General features: G+C 38.6%; 1 protein-coding gene across 2 annotated transcripts in view; it reads right to left on the minus strand.

Moving 5' to 3' along the window:
- Positions 1-378: 378 nt before the first annotated feature.
- mad1l1 (mitotic arrest deficient 1 like 1) overlaps positions 379-16,475 on the minus strand; it is a 120,224-nt gene continuing 104,127 nt past the window's right edge. For both annotated transcript variants that reach the window (XM_047364622.1, XM_047364621.1), the window contains exon 18: positions 379-2,202. In XM_047364622.1, the coding sequence (XP_047220578.1) occupies positions 2,053-2,202 (150 nt within the window). In that variant the 3' untranslated portion in view covers positions 379-2,052. The remainder of the gene's footprint in view (positions 2,203-16,475) is intronic.

Below are 16,475 nucleotides of genomic sequence, written 5' to 3' on the forward strand. Positions count from 1 at the left end.
ACCAATATAAGCCTGGTTCTAACTGGTGACATTTTCTGTGAAGCAGGGAGCGCTGTAATAAAACAAAGCTCTCATATGAGAAGGAAACAAACAGCGGCTGCAGCATTGCTGTAAATGTGTTTGTTTAAGCTGTCGGAGGCCACCGGAGGGTCCAAGGATAACCCGATGGAGTAATATGAAGGTGTTTGAACGCAGCAGGTTCAAACACAGAGTTTGGAGAGAAGACAATGCCAACCAACCTGCAGCTTCAGACTAATACCTCACTAATAACAGATTCATGACGCCTACACCACATAGCACTCTGGTGACAGCCTGATAAGTGACTCAGCTTCTCACTGTCTCGCTAAAGCTTTTGCTTTAAAAAAACGAAAAGGCAGATTTAACAATTCTCCATTTATTTTGCCCCATTCTGACTTTCCATATCCTCCAACGATTTGGTGTCATAATTATATTTTCAAATGTTTTTAACAGTCTGGGATAATAACGAAAGACACAGAGGAAAAAAAAAAAAAGAGAAATAAGCAGCTTACTGAAATCAACAGGGCATACCGCTGCTTTGGTGACAATAGAAGCACACAAATACTGCCAGCCTGAGCTCACAGAGCTGCCTGCTCTGATTAAATACAGTAAAACTAGAATTTGGCAGATTTAAGATGAAGATTAATCAAATATTGATTTTTTTTATTCTTTGCCTTGTGTTCAAACAGCAGCTTGAATTTTTAAATATGTTGAGAGGGAAGTTGGTACCATAGGAATCCAGAAACATCAAAAGCCAAATTACATCAGGATAATAACGATTTCTTTCACAGTACTTTAGATCTAGCTTCAATATGAACAAAAACGTCAGGAGAAATCTGTAGGCAGCCCTGGAAAGGAGGTGTAAAAAAATAAAACCCGTAAGATAATATTTTTCTGGCAGCAGCATAAACTCACACAAAAATCAAACTGTTAAAAAAGTACATAAAAAACACAATTCAAAAAAGGTTTGTTTTCAACAAAATCAGGGGTGTGTGATAACTATTTAGCTTAACTCAAGTTTTATAATTCAAAAAATCCATGATGCCATGCAAGCTAACAAGGTTCCTAGAAGCTTTCAGGATACTACACTTAACAAGTGGCATTAGGTGTGTTTTCCAAATATTCATCCAAACACCCCCTTGTGTCTGACGCCGCTGCTGACAATATACGTCTGCACAAGCAGCACACCGCTTTAATTACGCACTGTGGTTTACCTCTTTCATCCGGTTTAAAGACAAAGTAATCCCAAATAGGCATCTTTACATTTTTTGGACATTTGTGTCCTACATTAGCAGATCACTCCGTGGCTGCTTACATTGCTCCACCCACAAAAACATCCAAACATCACCTGAGTGAATATATCGCTCATTGTCATTTGTTGAACTGATGAATATAGGTTGGAAATATTTTACATATCGCCCAGCCTTATAATACACCTTATTTCCATATTTAAACAGAGTTTTTCCATGTGAGTCTATTTACTGGAGTGACAGAAGCACATGTTGTAACACGCCGTAACAATTAGCCTCAGAGGTTTTATTTTTTAGCTTTTTTACTATCCTCACTGTTTTTGGTGGCAAGAAACACTTGGGTCCTCCTCCAGCCTAGTGGCCAACATGGCTAAGAGAAATTGGCCTCTCTGTCAGATCCTATTTAAACCCAAGGAAAACATGATGTCATGGATCACTAATTTGAAGCTCCTTCACATTTTGATCAACTTAAAAAATCAAAAGTAAACAAAAAAAAAAAAGAAAAGAAAAGAAAAGCATTTGTTGCATTTATTTTAAAAGGGAGTGTACCAATAATTGTGCTCTGGCTGAATTTTTAGTGTGACATTATCCAGCTTCAATAAAAAACTAATTTTATTTCAAGGGTTTTTACTAGTTTTGGGAGAATGATAACAAAAACAATAAAGATGAACATATTAAAAGAAACACATTACAGCCCTTCGCACAGAACACATATTGCAAAGCTAATGATAATAACTGAGCCATTTTAAAAAGGACTCTCATGTTATGTTAAGATGTCAACTCTTCAGAAGGTGGTCTGTCGGCTGAACAGGTCAAGCGTCACGGCAGAGAGGAAGGCCGGGATGCTCTTTTGGTGGTGCAGATGAAGGGTCACCATCTCTCCCAGAGTTTTCGAGAACTCTGTTTCCATGAGCTGCATGCTTCCATTGGAGCCCTGCGTCAAAATCCGACAAAATATCCAACAATTAGGCGTCTACCACAACTTTTAAAATGAAGCAAGATCACTTGAAGCTGTGCCTGTATAAGGGGAGCCGTTAAGTGTGTATCTGTGTGGTGTTGTGTGTGTACACAACCACAGCAGGTGACGGGTGTCTAAATCTGTGTGGATTAATTAAAAGGAATGAGGAGCAGCTCGGGGCAATGGAGTGAAGGAGAAAGGGATGAGGCAAACAGGGGGGATAAAGTAATTAAAGCAATGCAGAGAGGGAGGAAAAGTAGCGAGGAGCAGAGTCCCATGACGTACTGAGAACATATTGAGACATCTGAGAGGTGTCCTGCTTCAGTGTGCATCAGAGACGGAGATCTTTTATCAGACAGAACAGCAGGTCGTGAGAAAACACTGAGGAAAGTAATCTAAAGGCCGGAAGAAAAAAATAAAAAATGAAATTATCAGACGAGGAAGAGAGGCCACTCCAAACCACAGGCAATGAGAAAATGTCTACCTGTTGTGTGAGAGTGTGGCTTCGAGTGGAACAACCTTTGAAAAATTACGTTTGATATTACATCTTAATCAGCATTACCACTGGAAATGTGTTCAGACTTGAACTGCAGGAAGCTGAAACGGAGAAGCCCGAGCCCCATGACAAACCTCTAATGGGTGAGAGGAAGGGACTCCTGAACTAATGGCATTTGCTAGCTGAGTGCACAATGGTTAACTGGGTATGGAAATGCGGTGTGGAAAGTGCTTAAAAGGCACTGATAGAACAACTTTCTGTTTCTTCTTCTTTTTGCCTATTTTGTGCATAATGTACAAAAATGAAACAATTAGCTTCTACTAAAAAGCAGCAAGAGGGAGATTGCACTTCTGAGGACTTCTGGTGCAATTTTAATTACCTTTTAGCTAAGATGATTAATTATGAATGAGACTTATTGTGTCATTACAGATAATTTTAACAAATCCTTTTTGTTTTGAGCTTCAAAATTAAATGTGTAATTACTTTATTACACTATTAATTGCCTGTTTGAATTTTGTTTCCCACATGAAAACCAGTAATGTTTAGGGTTAGGGCCAGTGTAAAGAATCGGTGGCGATGTCTCAGACTGACATAAGATTTGACCTGTTTAGGGATTATCAAGGGAGAAGAAGAAGTTTGGAGTGTGTCTTGCGTGCACTGAATATGAATGAATGTTTTAAATATTTTAAGAGGTGGTTTCAAAGCAACAACACAGCATTATGATGCTCTTTAACTTTAAAGAGGATTTTTCTGCTACACAAGATCATGTCCACATGACATAAGATGCTGCAGCTTGGCAGCAGGTAAGAAGAGACCGTTTTAAATTGTCATTTCATATAAGAGGTGCATCTTAATAAATTAGGTAATCATTTAAAAGATCATTTAATTTAAACTAATTGCACACAGAGTGATCAATTTAAGGGTCAATTTCGTTTTTTTTTCCAAACCCAAAATGATAGCATAATATAACGCTAATTAAAATACACTGCTCAAAAAAATAAAGGGAACAGTCAAATAACACATCCTAGATCTGAATGAATGAAATATTCTCATTAAATACTTTGGTCTGTACAAAGTTAAATGTGCTGACAACAAAATCACACAAAAATCATCAATGGAAATCAAATTTATTAACCAATGGAGGCCTGGATTTGGAGTCACACACAAAATTAAAGTGGAAAAACACACTACAGGCTGATCCAACTTTGATGTAATGTCCTTAAAACAAGTAAAAATGAGGCTCAGTATTGTGTGTGGCCTCCACGTGTCTGTATGACCTCCCTACAACACCTGGACATGCTCCTGATGAGACGGAGGATGGTCTCCTGAGGGATCTCCTCCCAGACCTGGACTAAAGCATCCGCCAACTCCTGGACAGGAGTTGGCGGATGGAGCGAGACATGATGTCCCAGATGTGCTCAATCAGATTCAGGTCTGGAGAACGGGCGGGCCAGTCCATAGCTTCAGTCCATAGCAGCAGGAACTGCTGACACACTCCAGCCACATGAGGTCTAGCATTGTCCTGCATTAGGAGGAACCCAGGGCCAACCGCACCAGCATATGGTCTCACAAGGGGTCTGAGGATCTCCTCTCGGTACCTAATGACAGTCAGGCTACCTCTGGCGAGCACATGGAGGGCCATGCAGCCCTCCAAAGAAATGCCACCCCACACCATTACTGACCCACTGCCAAACCGGTCATGCTGAAGGATGTTGCAGGCAGCAGATCGCTCTCCATGGTGTCTCCAGACTCTGTCACGTCTGTCACATGTGCTCAATGTGAACCTGCTTTCATCTGTGAAGAGCACAGTGGCGCCAGTGGTGAATTTTCCAATCCTGGTGTTCTCTGGCAAATGCCAAGCGTCCTGCACGGCGTTGTGCTGTGAGCACAACCCCCATTTGTGGACGTCGGGCCCTCATACCATCCTCATGGAGTCGGTTTCTAACCATTTGTGCAGACACATGCACATTTGTGGCCTGCTGGAGGTCATTTTGCAGGGCTCTGGCATTGCTCCTCCTGTTCCTCCTTGCACAAAGGCGGAGGTAGTGGTTCTGCTGCTGGGTTGTTGCCCTCCTACGTCCTCCTCCACGTCTCCTGGTGTACTGGCCTGTCTCCTGGTAGCGCCTCCAGGCTCTGGACACTACGCTGACAGATACAGCAAACCTTCTTGCCACAGCTCTCATTGATGTGCCATCCTGGATGAGCTGCACTACCTGAGCCACTTGTGTGGGTTGTAGAGTCCGTCTCATGCTACCACGAGTGTGAAAGCACCACCAACATTCAAAAGTGACTAAAACATCAGCCAGAAAGCATAGGTACTGAGAAGTGGTCTGTGGTCCCCACCTGCAGAACCACTCCTTTATTGAGTGTCTTGCTAATCACTAAAGATTTCCCCCTGTTGTCTTTTCCATTTGAACAACATCTGTGAAATTGATTGTCAATCAGTGTTGCTTCCTAAGTGGACAGTTTGATTTACTTGGAGTTATATTGTGTTGTTTAAGTGTTCCCTTTTTTTTTTGAGCAGTGTATATTTTATTGTAGCTTGGTAGGCTAGTAGCTAAGTAGCAATACACTCAGCACACAGTTTGGGCTCCTTTTCAATGAAATGCTGCATTAATGCAGTGTGGTATGCAAGTGATCAGTTCAGGTTTGCATCGATGGCAGCCTTCGGCTCGTCTTCATTATTGGGTCTGGTGTCTCTCATCTTCCTCTTGATAATATTCCCAGATTTTCTGTGGGGTTTAGGTCAGCGTAGGCAGGGGCCACATCCTGCTGAAAATTTCAATCAGCATCTCCATGAAGCTTGTCAGCAGAGGAAAGCATGAAGTGCTGTAAATATCCTGCTAGGTAGCTGCGCTAACTGTGGACCAAAATGCAGTGGACCAACACCAGTAGACTGCATGGCTCCTTCAATCATCCCTGACTATGGAAGCTTTACACCGGACCTCTAAGAACCTGGATTCTGAGCCCTCTGGCTCTTCCTAAAAACTCTGGGAACTTGATTTCAAGTTGAAATTTTAAATTTACTTTTAGCTGCAAAGAAGATTCTGGACCACAATCCATAGCCCAGTCCTTTATCTCCTTAGCTTCTGATGTCTCAGGTTCAGGAGTCATGTAACACAAGAAAAGCGACAGTTGTGTCTTAAGCCGTGGATACATCCGGGTGTAGAGGCTCTTAAGGAATTCACTCAGGCAGCAGTTCACACCTGTTGAATTTCTCCAAAACCTTTAAACAGGCTTTGTTTCACAAACTTCCCAAGGCTGAGGTTATCCTTGTTGCTTGTGCATCTTTATCTAGCACACTTTTTCCTTCCACTCAATTAACTGACAGCACTGCTAGTATATCCAGTTGGATTCAGAAAGGCCCCTATGGAGCTGGTGAAAAACAAATACCCCAGCTATTTAATCTACCCTCTTGATGGCACTGATGGAGCACAGACAGAGTGCTATATGGTCATTTTATCCCTTAATATTAAAATAAATAAAATGAGAAACTGAACTTTACCTCATTGATCTCCAGCATACACAGACTATGCTAATTTGTAACGCACCAAAAGCCGCCCACATACCTCAAAGTGATCCAAGGAATTCATATTTTCGTAAAACTGCAGAGGCATTTTATTCAGTTCGGGTCTGAATAATCCAAGACTAATTGCTCAGAAACAGAGAGTCCATCACATTGCACAACCGCATTTTGTGCTACCTTAGCCAGCTTAAGCTTGATGCTGTCTCAGTTTGTAATGGAGCTTCTCCTGCATAATAAGGCATCTATTATCTGTTGTACAGCCGTACACGGTGGATGTGTGATGCTCCTGGTCGTGTGAGTGCCATTGTTGAACCTGTAGTTTGCTTTCTTATGAAGACTTGCTACATTATGAGAGGTTATGTCCACTGCAGCTGTCGTGTTTTCTACCTGTTATTTTTTTATTGTTGAAATGTTTGTGATAAATTAGTTGCCGCTGAATACTTTTTAGACACATACAAACTTTTAACCAATCAGCATTCAGTCCGAACATAGTCTAAACTCTGCTGGCTCCGTATAGTAAGCTCTGAGAAGAACAGCAGGCCAGACAACCTGCGTCGGTTAAATTATAATGTTAGCAGCAGCAGCAGCAGCACCATGCTGACTATCAGCTAGAATTCATCAGCACAAATGTGAGAGGAAACGACAAGTGTGTTTGCAGAACTAAAGGGGACAAAGAAAATAGTATTGTTGTTCGTAAGGTTAGCTTAAGCTTCCCATGACACTTATTTGTAAGTCAGATAACTCCAACAATGTTTTTTGCTATAATTGTTTTTCCTCAAGTCATTTTTCTTTTTCAAGTATAAAATTAAAAAGTAATGGACAGTAAATTAGGTAAAGAGAGGATGATATGCAACAAAAGTCCCGAGCTGGATTTGTTGCGGCTATGTGGTTAAGCTCTTCAAACTAAAACCGATTTGTAGTGGACTTCTGAAATAAAAAGTGTCGTTCAGTCTTGTGAGGCAATATGCAAAGCTTGATACTAAAATATTTTCTAGACATATAATGCTTTTTCTGGGATAACTGTGCATTTAAATAAACAGGTGACTTAAACTGACACAGTGTCTTATAACTCAAAGGTTGCACAAAACTTCACTCACATCACAGCATAAATATTAATTTAAAATTAAAGCAGGGGTAGGCTGCTATTCTATCTAAGCACCACTTTCCAAAAACATTAATAATCTCTTAGCATTATCGGTTTATAAGAAATGTTACTTTTAACACATCCAGATAACGCAGTGGTTCTGGTGACAGAACGCCATGTGTCTTAATTAGATGATCGGTTCTTTCTCAACATTTCATTTAGTTGGAGGATCCTTGGGTGAGCTCTCACCAGAACCATATATTGTGCATGATATATGCATTGCATGTAAATAGTATAACAAGAGCACTGGTATAATTGATTGTGCAATCAGATGATTAATAATTTTTGACATCTTTCCATTTAAACAAGCAGTAATGTTGGACACATTTTGCTTGCAAATTTTCACAGCCTCATTTCCCCTTTAAGTCAACAAAGATAAAAAAAAAAAAGGTCCCAATTAAAAATATTTTTAAAAAGTAGAAAAACCTACTATAGATCAAGTATTTCGGTTATCCAAATCTGACATCCCACAGACATTTGAAGGGGTATAAACTATTTATTATAAGCGAGCGATCACAGTTCTTACTTCTGCCCTTTAAAAATGCAAACAAGAAAACCAGTAATGCACTAATCAATTATTGATCGAAATCATTCGGTTTTCTTTGGTTCGGCTCTGATCGTCAGGTCATATACTGAAAAATCTGTTTTTTTCTGTTCTCTAAGAGCATCAAAACTGAAAGTTCCTGCATTGTTTTTTTTTGTTATTTGATGCTCTTAAATTTATATATATAAAAAAAAAAAAACAGCCTCTACCAAAGAACCTGCAACAACTTTTTTTTATTTCCGATAAAAGTTCGATACATTTAACTGTTAAATTAAACCAAGCTTACACAAATGAGTTCGTATGTGTTACAGGAGGACATTTGGAAACTGACAAAATCTCTAAAACAACTGAAATGCCTGAGAACAAATCAGTTTAAACACATTTTATTATGGCATACTTTATTATGGCTTTAATAACTTATGATACAGTCATAATCAATAAATTAGAATATTGGTTCCAATGAGGCTCACTTAGATTAAATGTATCTTGTAAAAAGAACAGCCTTTAAGCAGGTATTAAACCTAATTTTCATTAAGCCCACATTTCAGTATTAAAAATGATTTTTTTAAAGTCTGATTTAATACTCTAATCCTAGATGTCATTTTTTGATTAGCTGTAAGTGGAAAATCAGAATTAACAGAAATAAAGGCATGAAAACATCTGTCTTTTTTAATAATCAATAAAATGTATTTAACTAAACTGAGTTATTGAAATAAGTTAATTTTTAATAATACATTTTTATGGAATATTACTGAATTATTGTATTATGGTCAGTTTAATTACGCAAACAGAATTAAAATAATAGTAGGTACTGTTATATTTGTTGTTATCAAACCAAAATTAGGCAGAGTTATAGTTACAGCTGATTGCATACTCTTATACAAACCCTGTTTTCTTTTTTTCCAACACCACCATATTTATTAACCTTCTCGCACAGTCCAACGTATCTCATTTAAAACTGATTTCTATTACTCCGACCGCAACACCGCATGGAAGACGTTTTAAGGTGTTTCTCAGCACGCAATCTTCCTCCTGACAACTTCCATGCTCTTCATCTTACCCCTCACTCCATGGTTCTTTTTCCCCGGATAATCCCTGGTGTGCTGCGTTCTCCCGTGTGGCTGCCTGAGAGCTACACCACATCCTCAGACTAGCTACTCTCATCACAGGTGCACAAACAAACAAGTGTGCACAAGGCTCCAGAGACCGCTGAGGCCTCGGAAACATTGATCACGCACAGAGAAAAACACTGCGACCAGTTACCATGGAGATCTCAGAGTCTGAAACACCTTGATGTAGAAGTCTGTACTCGGAAACAAACGTCGCGTGAATGGGTGTGTGCAAGACACAGTGGACTATTTGATGCAGGCCTATGGGGGCTGAGCTAACTGTGAGGACCCCCACTGTCAGTTGCAATAGAAGACAAAGATAACAGCCTGAAAGTCTGCTGAAGTACTAAAGCTCCCACTCAGTGTTGGATTTCAAGTGGCCAAATGTGCGTGCCAACAAATACAGATGGCTCAACAAAGGCTACTCAGTTTTACATATGGTGATAGAAACAAACTTGAGGCAGTTAAAAAGCTCTGGATCGCGGCTGACACAAAAACATTTTACAGACGTGAGATGTGAAATATGAAAGGCCGAGTAAATTTGTAAAGTAACCGAATTCAGACAATCAGCCTAGTGACATTTGCTTGACACAAGACTGTTCTGTATTGTCATGAATAAACATTTAGAGACCCAAAATATCCACAACATTGTTTCAGGTGTTTTATTTCACCAATTAGCAGGAAACAAATTTATACACTGACAGTATTTCCTGTTTTACTTTGGAAGGTTTAATTGCAGTACTATACTATTGCGTCAGTAGCTAAGTTTACATGGACATAAGTAATTGGAATAAATGGCTGATTGGACTAAAAATGTGTCGTGTAAAGTTGTCAGTCAGAATATTCTGATCGGATTGGGCAGGATCGGAATAAAATTGGAATCCGACTGAGGGGTGGCTTATGCCGATTGACAATCCAATCAACATGCATGTAAACACTTAACCAGATCAAGTTATTCTGAATGAGACAAAAACATTTTTAGCCCAATCGGCCGTTTTATTCCGATTACTTATGTCCTTATAAACAATTAAATTGGAATATTTTTTGTTTTTCTTTCCGAAGAGATTTTAATCTGATCATCAAGTTTTATGCATGTAAACGTAGCTACTGATCAACTGCAAGTACACAAACTTTTACTTTACATAATAATGTCTTTAAAGGCAGCTACTGTTTTACATAAGTCATAATGAAGTTATGCTTTACTCAAAACAAGTCCACTATTATAAATAAAATATTAACGTTATCCGAAAGCTGAGGCTTCAATTCAAATGCTTTAAAGTAGTGATGCACTGGAAAAAAAAAAATCACCTGGCAGCCAGAAATAACCTTTACGAGCATGACCTGGACCAAAAGGTCAGACACATAAAAATCAAACCTTTTTTCTGGTTGCTGAACTCAACATAGGTAAGAAGATAGTTCATGTGAGATGTTTAATTAAGGCAACAAAGCACATAAGCTGTTAAAAGCTCCAAGAAAGGTAACTGTATTTTCCACACAGACATATGTTTTGTGACAGAGAGAGAGAGAAAGACCTCAGCAGATAACAGGAAGGCTTAACAGAGTACAGCAAAGTTGCTCTGTTTTATCAGTCATGGAAAAATCCCACCAGATATCTGATATGCTGGTAGCTTTTTGGAAATATATGGGTTAGGGTCTATTTACATATAATATACACAGAGATTAATATTCACAATAAGGAATTAAAAACAGTTAATAGCAGCCCCTCTGTAATTGACATGCAGTGAGAAATCGACTGGCATGTGGATTTGGCTGATTTCCAGCCTGATTGGCCCTGATCAATCAGGCCCTCAAAAAATTTGATATTCTTTCCTGATTAATGAAATCCCCATACTAAGAGCTTCCAGGTGTCTTTGACAACACTGTGTTGAAGTTGTTACTGAGAGAATAACCCCCAAAGTTATAGCAATGTTCAATATCACTGGGGTGTTTAAAATGAAATCAAAAGAAGCTATTTATGCAGACGCTCTGTTTTCAAAGACATTTCAAGGCTCATCTGCTGATCATTAAGGCTGGGAGAGAGACCACGACTTTCAGCAGAAAACAGTAAGGCTAAACAGAGGTCATCTGTCTAAGCTTTTAACTTCTGTCATGCATCGTGCTCCGTTTGGAAATGTTGGCTGCTTTTTAAGTTAAGGATGTACATTCTATGGAGGTAACAGACAGATACTACTGGTTTAATTAAACTAAATATGCTAACCACTAATATTAGATGCTAAAGCTAGTTTAAAAACTCAACTCTGTAATCATTTTGTATTCGCTTTAAAATATTACTGAAATCCCAATTAAAAGTGACTGCTCTCTTACACACCCAGTGTGAAATAATGAATGACCGCTCACAGCGGGAAAAAAAAAAATCCCGTTCAGTCGATCAACATTGGCAGGTCAAAGGTTTACAAAAAGAAAAAATTGAAAATACTAGTAATATCTTGTTTTACTGCTGGGTCACATCAGAACAACTCCTTAGAGTTGGTAATGCAGCGTGGCAGCACTTCTGCTCCTAAAATTCATAATCAGTGATTGCTCCTGTATGGCTACTATAAACAAATGATTTCACAATCTCACATTAGATTAGATCTCTTTAATCAATATGTATTTTATTTGACATGCACTAGTACAGACTTCTGTCTCATAATCTAGATGATTTTACTGTATTAATTATTGTAAAATAATTTTCCTGCAGCAGACAGGGTTCTTGCTGCACGGACAGTGTGCGTGAACAGCTCCTACCTCGTCAGACTTCTGTTGCAAAAGGTCACGGGAAAAGCAACAGGAGGGTAATTCAGACAGGCCACTGACATGTTCAGCTGCAATCCAATTAATATAGAGCCATGCATGTTTGACCAGGGCTTTAATACAGTTTCAAACAAGCAGAGGGAGTATCCAAGCTATTCAGCAGATACACTTTAAAACCCATTTCCTATTACCACAATAAAAATATAAAATCAAGAGACATTGAAGACTTTTTTATTATTCACCTTAAATATATTTATACTCTTTTATTGTATTTCATTTTTTTTAAATAGTTATATTACAATTACTAGGTTTATTTTAATTTTCTTCTTACCGTCTCTTACAGTCTATGTTGTGCTACCATTTCTGATAGGCTGTAGTTGAACACAGCAGTGCCTTGAGTTGAATGTTAAAACCAGCACATCCATTTGTTCACACTGACAATGCCTTTATGTTTCTTCTCTGACTCCAAAATGTGCTAATTAGGACTAAACACAAAGCACAGCTCAGGCTGAGGGGAATGTTATTAGGTCTAATTTTTCCTATTCAGAAACCAAAGTATGGAGACTTTGAATTTATATCTTGATTATTATGTAGGAAGGCAAGTACAATTTAATGGCAGTTCATTCAACACTTTAAAGTCTGGAAATAAGCCACAAAGAAATTGCTTAAAAGGTTACAGGCATTACCGCTTGCAGGGCCATAAAACTGTTCTGATCAACCTGAAATTTACCCCTCAAGTTATTAGGTATTAGAATTAGGGACTGTAGGTATCTGCTAGTCCCTGCACTAATCGCTAAAAAGTAATTCTTAGATTCTGTGTAATATGTCTCAGTCACTAATGACATCTACTAATAGCACAGCATTTCTGTCTTGTGTAGTCTCATTATCAAAGTGCCGAGGTCAGGTTTGGTAACATTTTAGAAGCTTCTTTTTTTAAGAGTTTACACCAACCAACACAGTTATTTTTTCCAGTAACATACTGTCACACTGCTGCACTTCTCTGTGAGCTCTGAAATTTTTTTTTTTACCTCTGTCCCTGTACTTTTCACTTGCCAGGTCCTTTTTGGTCAAAGCTCCAGTTGCTTTATACTTTTTAATTACTCTACTATAAGCAAATCTAGCTGAGTTGCTCTCTTCTTGCTGCTATTTCCTGACCTATGACTATAGACACACATCTGCCTTACTTGAATGCAAACTTACTTGTAAGGTGCCAAGAGAAAAAAAAGCTATTGTGTCATGTTTTATTTATATCCAGTGGAAACATGGAGTCCAGGGCTATTATAGAAAAAGGTCCTCAAGACAACAATCAACTTAAAAAAAATAACATTTTTTGGGGTAAAAATGTTTCTGTTACATTTATTTGAACTTTAAAATATATTTCTCCTCTGGCCTTAAAATGTCTCTGTGGCACTAGAAACAATCTCTGACCAGATGATCCCAGAATATGAAGCCCAAGGGGTCAAATATATAAGCTGGGGTCAAACAACATAGAGCTTTAAAATCAGTCAGTCATTTTCTACCGCTTCTTCCACAGAGGGTCGTGGGGAAGCTGGTGCCTATCTCCAGCACCCTGGACAGGTTGCCAGTCCATTGGAGTACCCGGTGCAAACTCCATGCAGAAAGACCCCCGGCAGGGAGTCGAACCCAGGACCTTCTTCAACTGCACCACCGTGCAGCCGAGCTTCAACATGGAGGACTAGTATTTTACAATATATCATAAAATGTACCAAAATGGTGTACAATATTGTCTCTTTCATGCATTCATTAAAAACAAACTGTGACCTATCAAATATCATCTTATTTAAACTGCTGTTAAAAAGAGCTGAAAGTGAGAATGATCGTCCCAAGTTCAGGTTTTGAAACAAGATTTTGAAGCTCAAAGATGTTAAACAGTTGGAAGAAACAGTTTTTAAATGTCTTAATTGACACTCCAAAAATTCAGCTTTTTAGGCTTTGCAGAAACAGTAGAGCCTAACCAAGGTGCTGCTTGACTGCAGATTGACAGTCCTCAGGGGCCATAATAAGGGTTTCAGTCTTTTGGAGTTCAGCTCTGGGTAACTGTTAGGTAACCAATGCTTGTTAGGTATGTCATCAAAGAAGAAAGCTAATGGGGATCAGTGGACTTAAATAGGTAATAAAGCTGAATATCAACATAAATATAATAGGAATAATCAGGATGTTTTTATGTTGATGTACTTGGGGACGAATGTATAGAAATAAATAAAGTTGGTCCCAGAACTGAAACTTGGGGTCCAGCCAGGTATACAGACTGTCATATACCCTCTCAACTAAAGGCGTATTCAAACCTGCCACTTTTGCTCCACTTCCCTCTTGATCTGGACCAAACAATTGGACTCAGACTCACTTGTTGAGGTGGTCTTGGACTCTGGAACTGTTTGCTTCTAGTGTAATTACAAACTGGCCCCAATCTGACCCAACTACAGAAAACATACGTCTCTTTGGGCTTAGCCGGTGGCAAAAGAGAACGTTGTACTGAAATCATATGTGATCAGCCGTCTGTTATTTAACAACGCAGCTACCAGCATGCTGTGAGTCAGAGCATCCAGAGCACGTCTTGTCCTTTGGCTTGCAGCACGCATTCGTCAACGGCGTTCCAAAATGTTAAATAGAACGTTGCGAAACCTGCCTAGAATGACCTGCTCTTGACACTCACAATGACTTTGCAGCTGTAATAACTGAGAAACATGCAAAATACAACTGCAAGCATTACTTACATGATTGTTTTCCTCCATTTCCGGGTCTGTGCTCTGTCCCACCCTACTCATTTCTGTCCAATGAAAGCAACGATTGTCACCCATGTGGCTTTGTTAACAAGTTGTAGTTCACTTGTAAAAAGTACAATTTGAAAGCGAACTGCACCAAACGGAAAAAATAAATTCCGGTTTTGGTCCGGACCAAACAAGCGGACGAAAGGACAATCCTGGTGTGAATACACCTTAAGACTCTATGACCAATGGTGTCAAAAGCAGACATCAAGAAAGACCAGAAATGTGAATCTCCAAGAGCCAGCTATCCTCAAAACTAACTGGAATGGATGACCAACTCCATAGAACGATTTCAACCCAGACTGACGTATGATACAAATCTTGTACTTGTTCTGCAACTACTTTTTCAAAAAAGACACACAAAAAAAGATAACAGTTAGGCTAAATAATGTAAGGCAAAGTTGTGTAGTTTCATCTTTTTGGACTTTCATCATCTCTATGTCATTGAACAAGCTGGATAGGAGAATGCTGGCAGATTTTTAAGTTAAGGTAAGAGTCTTCAGCAGAATATATACACAAAATGCTGTTTTAGTCATACTAGCTCCACTGACAACACTGATAATGGATGCTAAAGACAGTTTAAAATGATATTCCTGGAATCGTTTCATCTGTCTTAAAAATGGTAAAATTATGTTTTACAGCATCTGCTCGCTTACAAATTATTGTGATGTAATGAGGTCATATGAGCATTAGTTATACTATGCTCTTAATATAAACAATTAAAGACCACACATGACAGGGAGTCTATCTTAAATGCTGTTATGACAATGTAGCTCCTAAAGGGAACTCAGAATCTTCCTAAATCAATCTCAGCATGTTAAAGCTATACAAAATACAAAAGTAAATCAGAAACAAAACTGAAGCATCGTGTTTTGTTTTGGTTTTATTGTAAAAGAAAGCCTCATCAAAAGTTTCCGAAGGTTTTACAAATTTATTATCTCCAGAATGGACACAGAGCTTGTAGCATCACCATACATCTATAGAAGAGTGTTAGAAGTGGATGCAATACGCATGTGTAGGTGTCTCTCCTCAACCAGTTTGAGCAAATAAAATCTGAGAAATTATTTGCGGTCACATTTATTTTTCTTCGTTAAAGAAAAACTCCAAAAATTAATGAAAGGTCAAAGGAAACCTCAGCTTTATTCAAATACTGACCTTATCAATACTTACTTGCATATTCACACTTTCATAAAAAATGTTTTCAACAATGTCTGACCTTTCTAAAAATCAACATGGTTCTGTTTACTGCATGTTTTTCAAGCACAAACAACTGTAAAGCTGGCTTAATGTCACCTTGCAAAAACATGGAAGGTGACATTAAAATAAAGACAAATATCACAAGTTTAACCACAAGGTGACATCAAGCCTTTTTATGTGAAAACAAAGAAAAGGGAAGAGAAAAACTTTTACTTATTTCTTTAAGATCAGTGGTTGTACTATAGTGAGAAAACTGGTGAAGAAAATTTAAGTTAATACCTCAACAACACAGCAATTAAGTATTTTCCCATTTATCTTTTTATTTGTCTATCCAATTAAAGGAAATCAATACTTTCTGACTTGAGATGCAGGGCGGGGCTTCATAGTGACCCTATCCAGCCAAGGAGCTGAGTACTGCCTGAATGACAATGACATTTCTCTCCTGACGCTGACAGGGTTAAAGTAAAAGGTGCACACAAACACATTCAAATAGACTGATGTAAATCCTTTAATAAAAGATACAATCAAGAGGCCTGCACGGGTACAGTGTGCTAAAGCAAAACTAAAAGCTATACTGTTCTCCTCCTCATTTGGGATTAATAAAGAGAAGCAAATGCATCATTTATCTTTGAAACTTCCATACACTGAAAGCTCAGTCCTAAGAAGGTGGCTTTCATTGTTTCTTTTAAAATG

Source organism: Girardinichthys multiradiatus, chromosome 5 (genome assembly GCF_021462225.1).
Source record: "Girardinichthys multiradiatus isolate DD_20200921_A chromosome 5, DD_fGirMul_XY1, whole genome shotgun sequence".
Lineage (NCBI taxonomy): Eukaryota > Metazoa > Chordata > Actinopteri > Cyprinodontiformes > Goodeidae > Girardinichthys > Girardinichthys multiradiatus.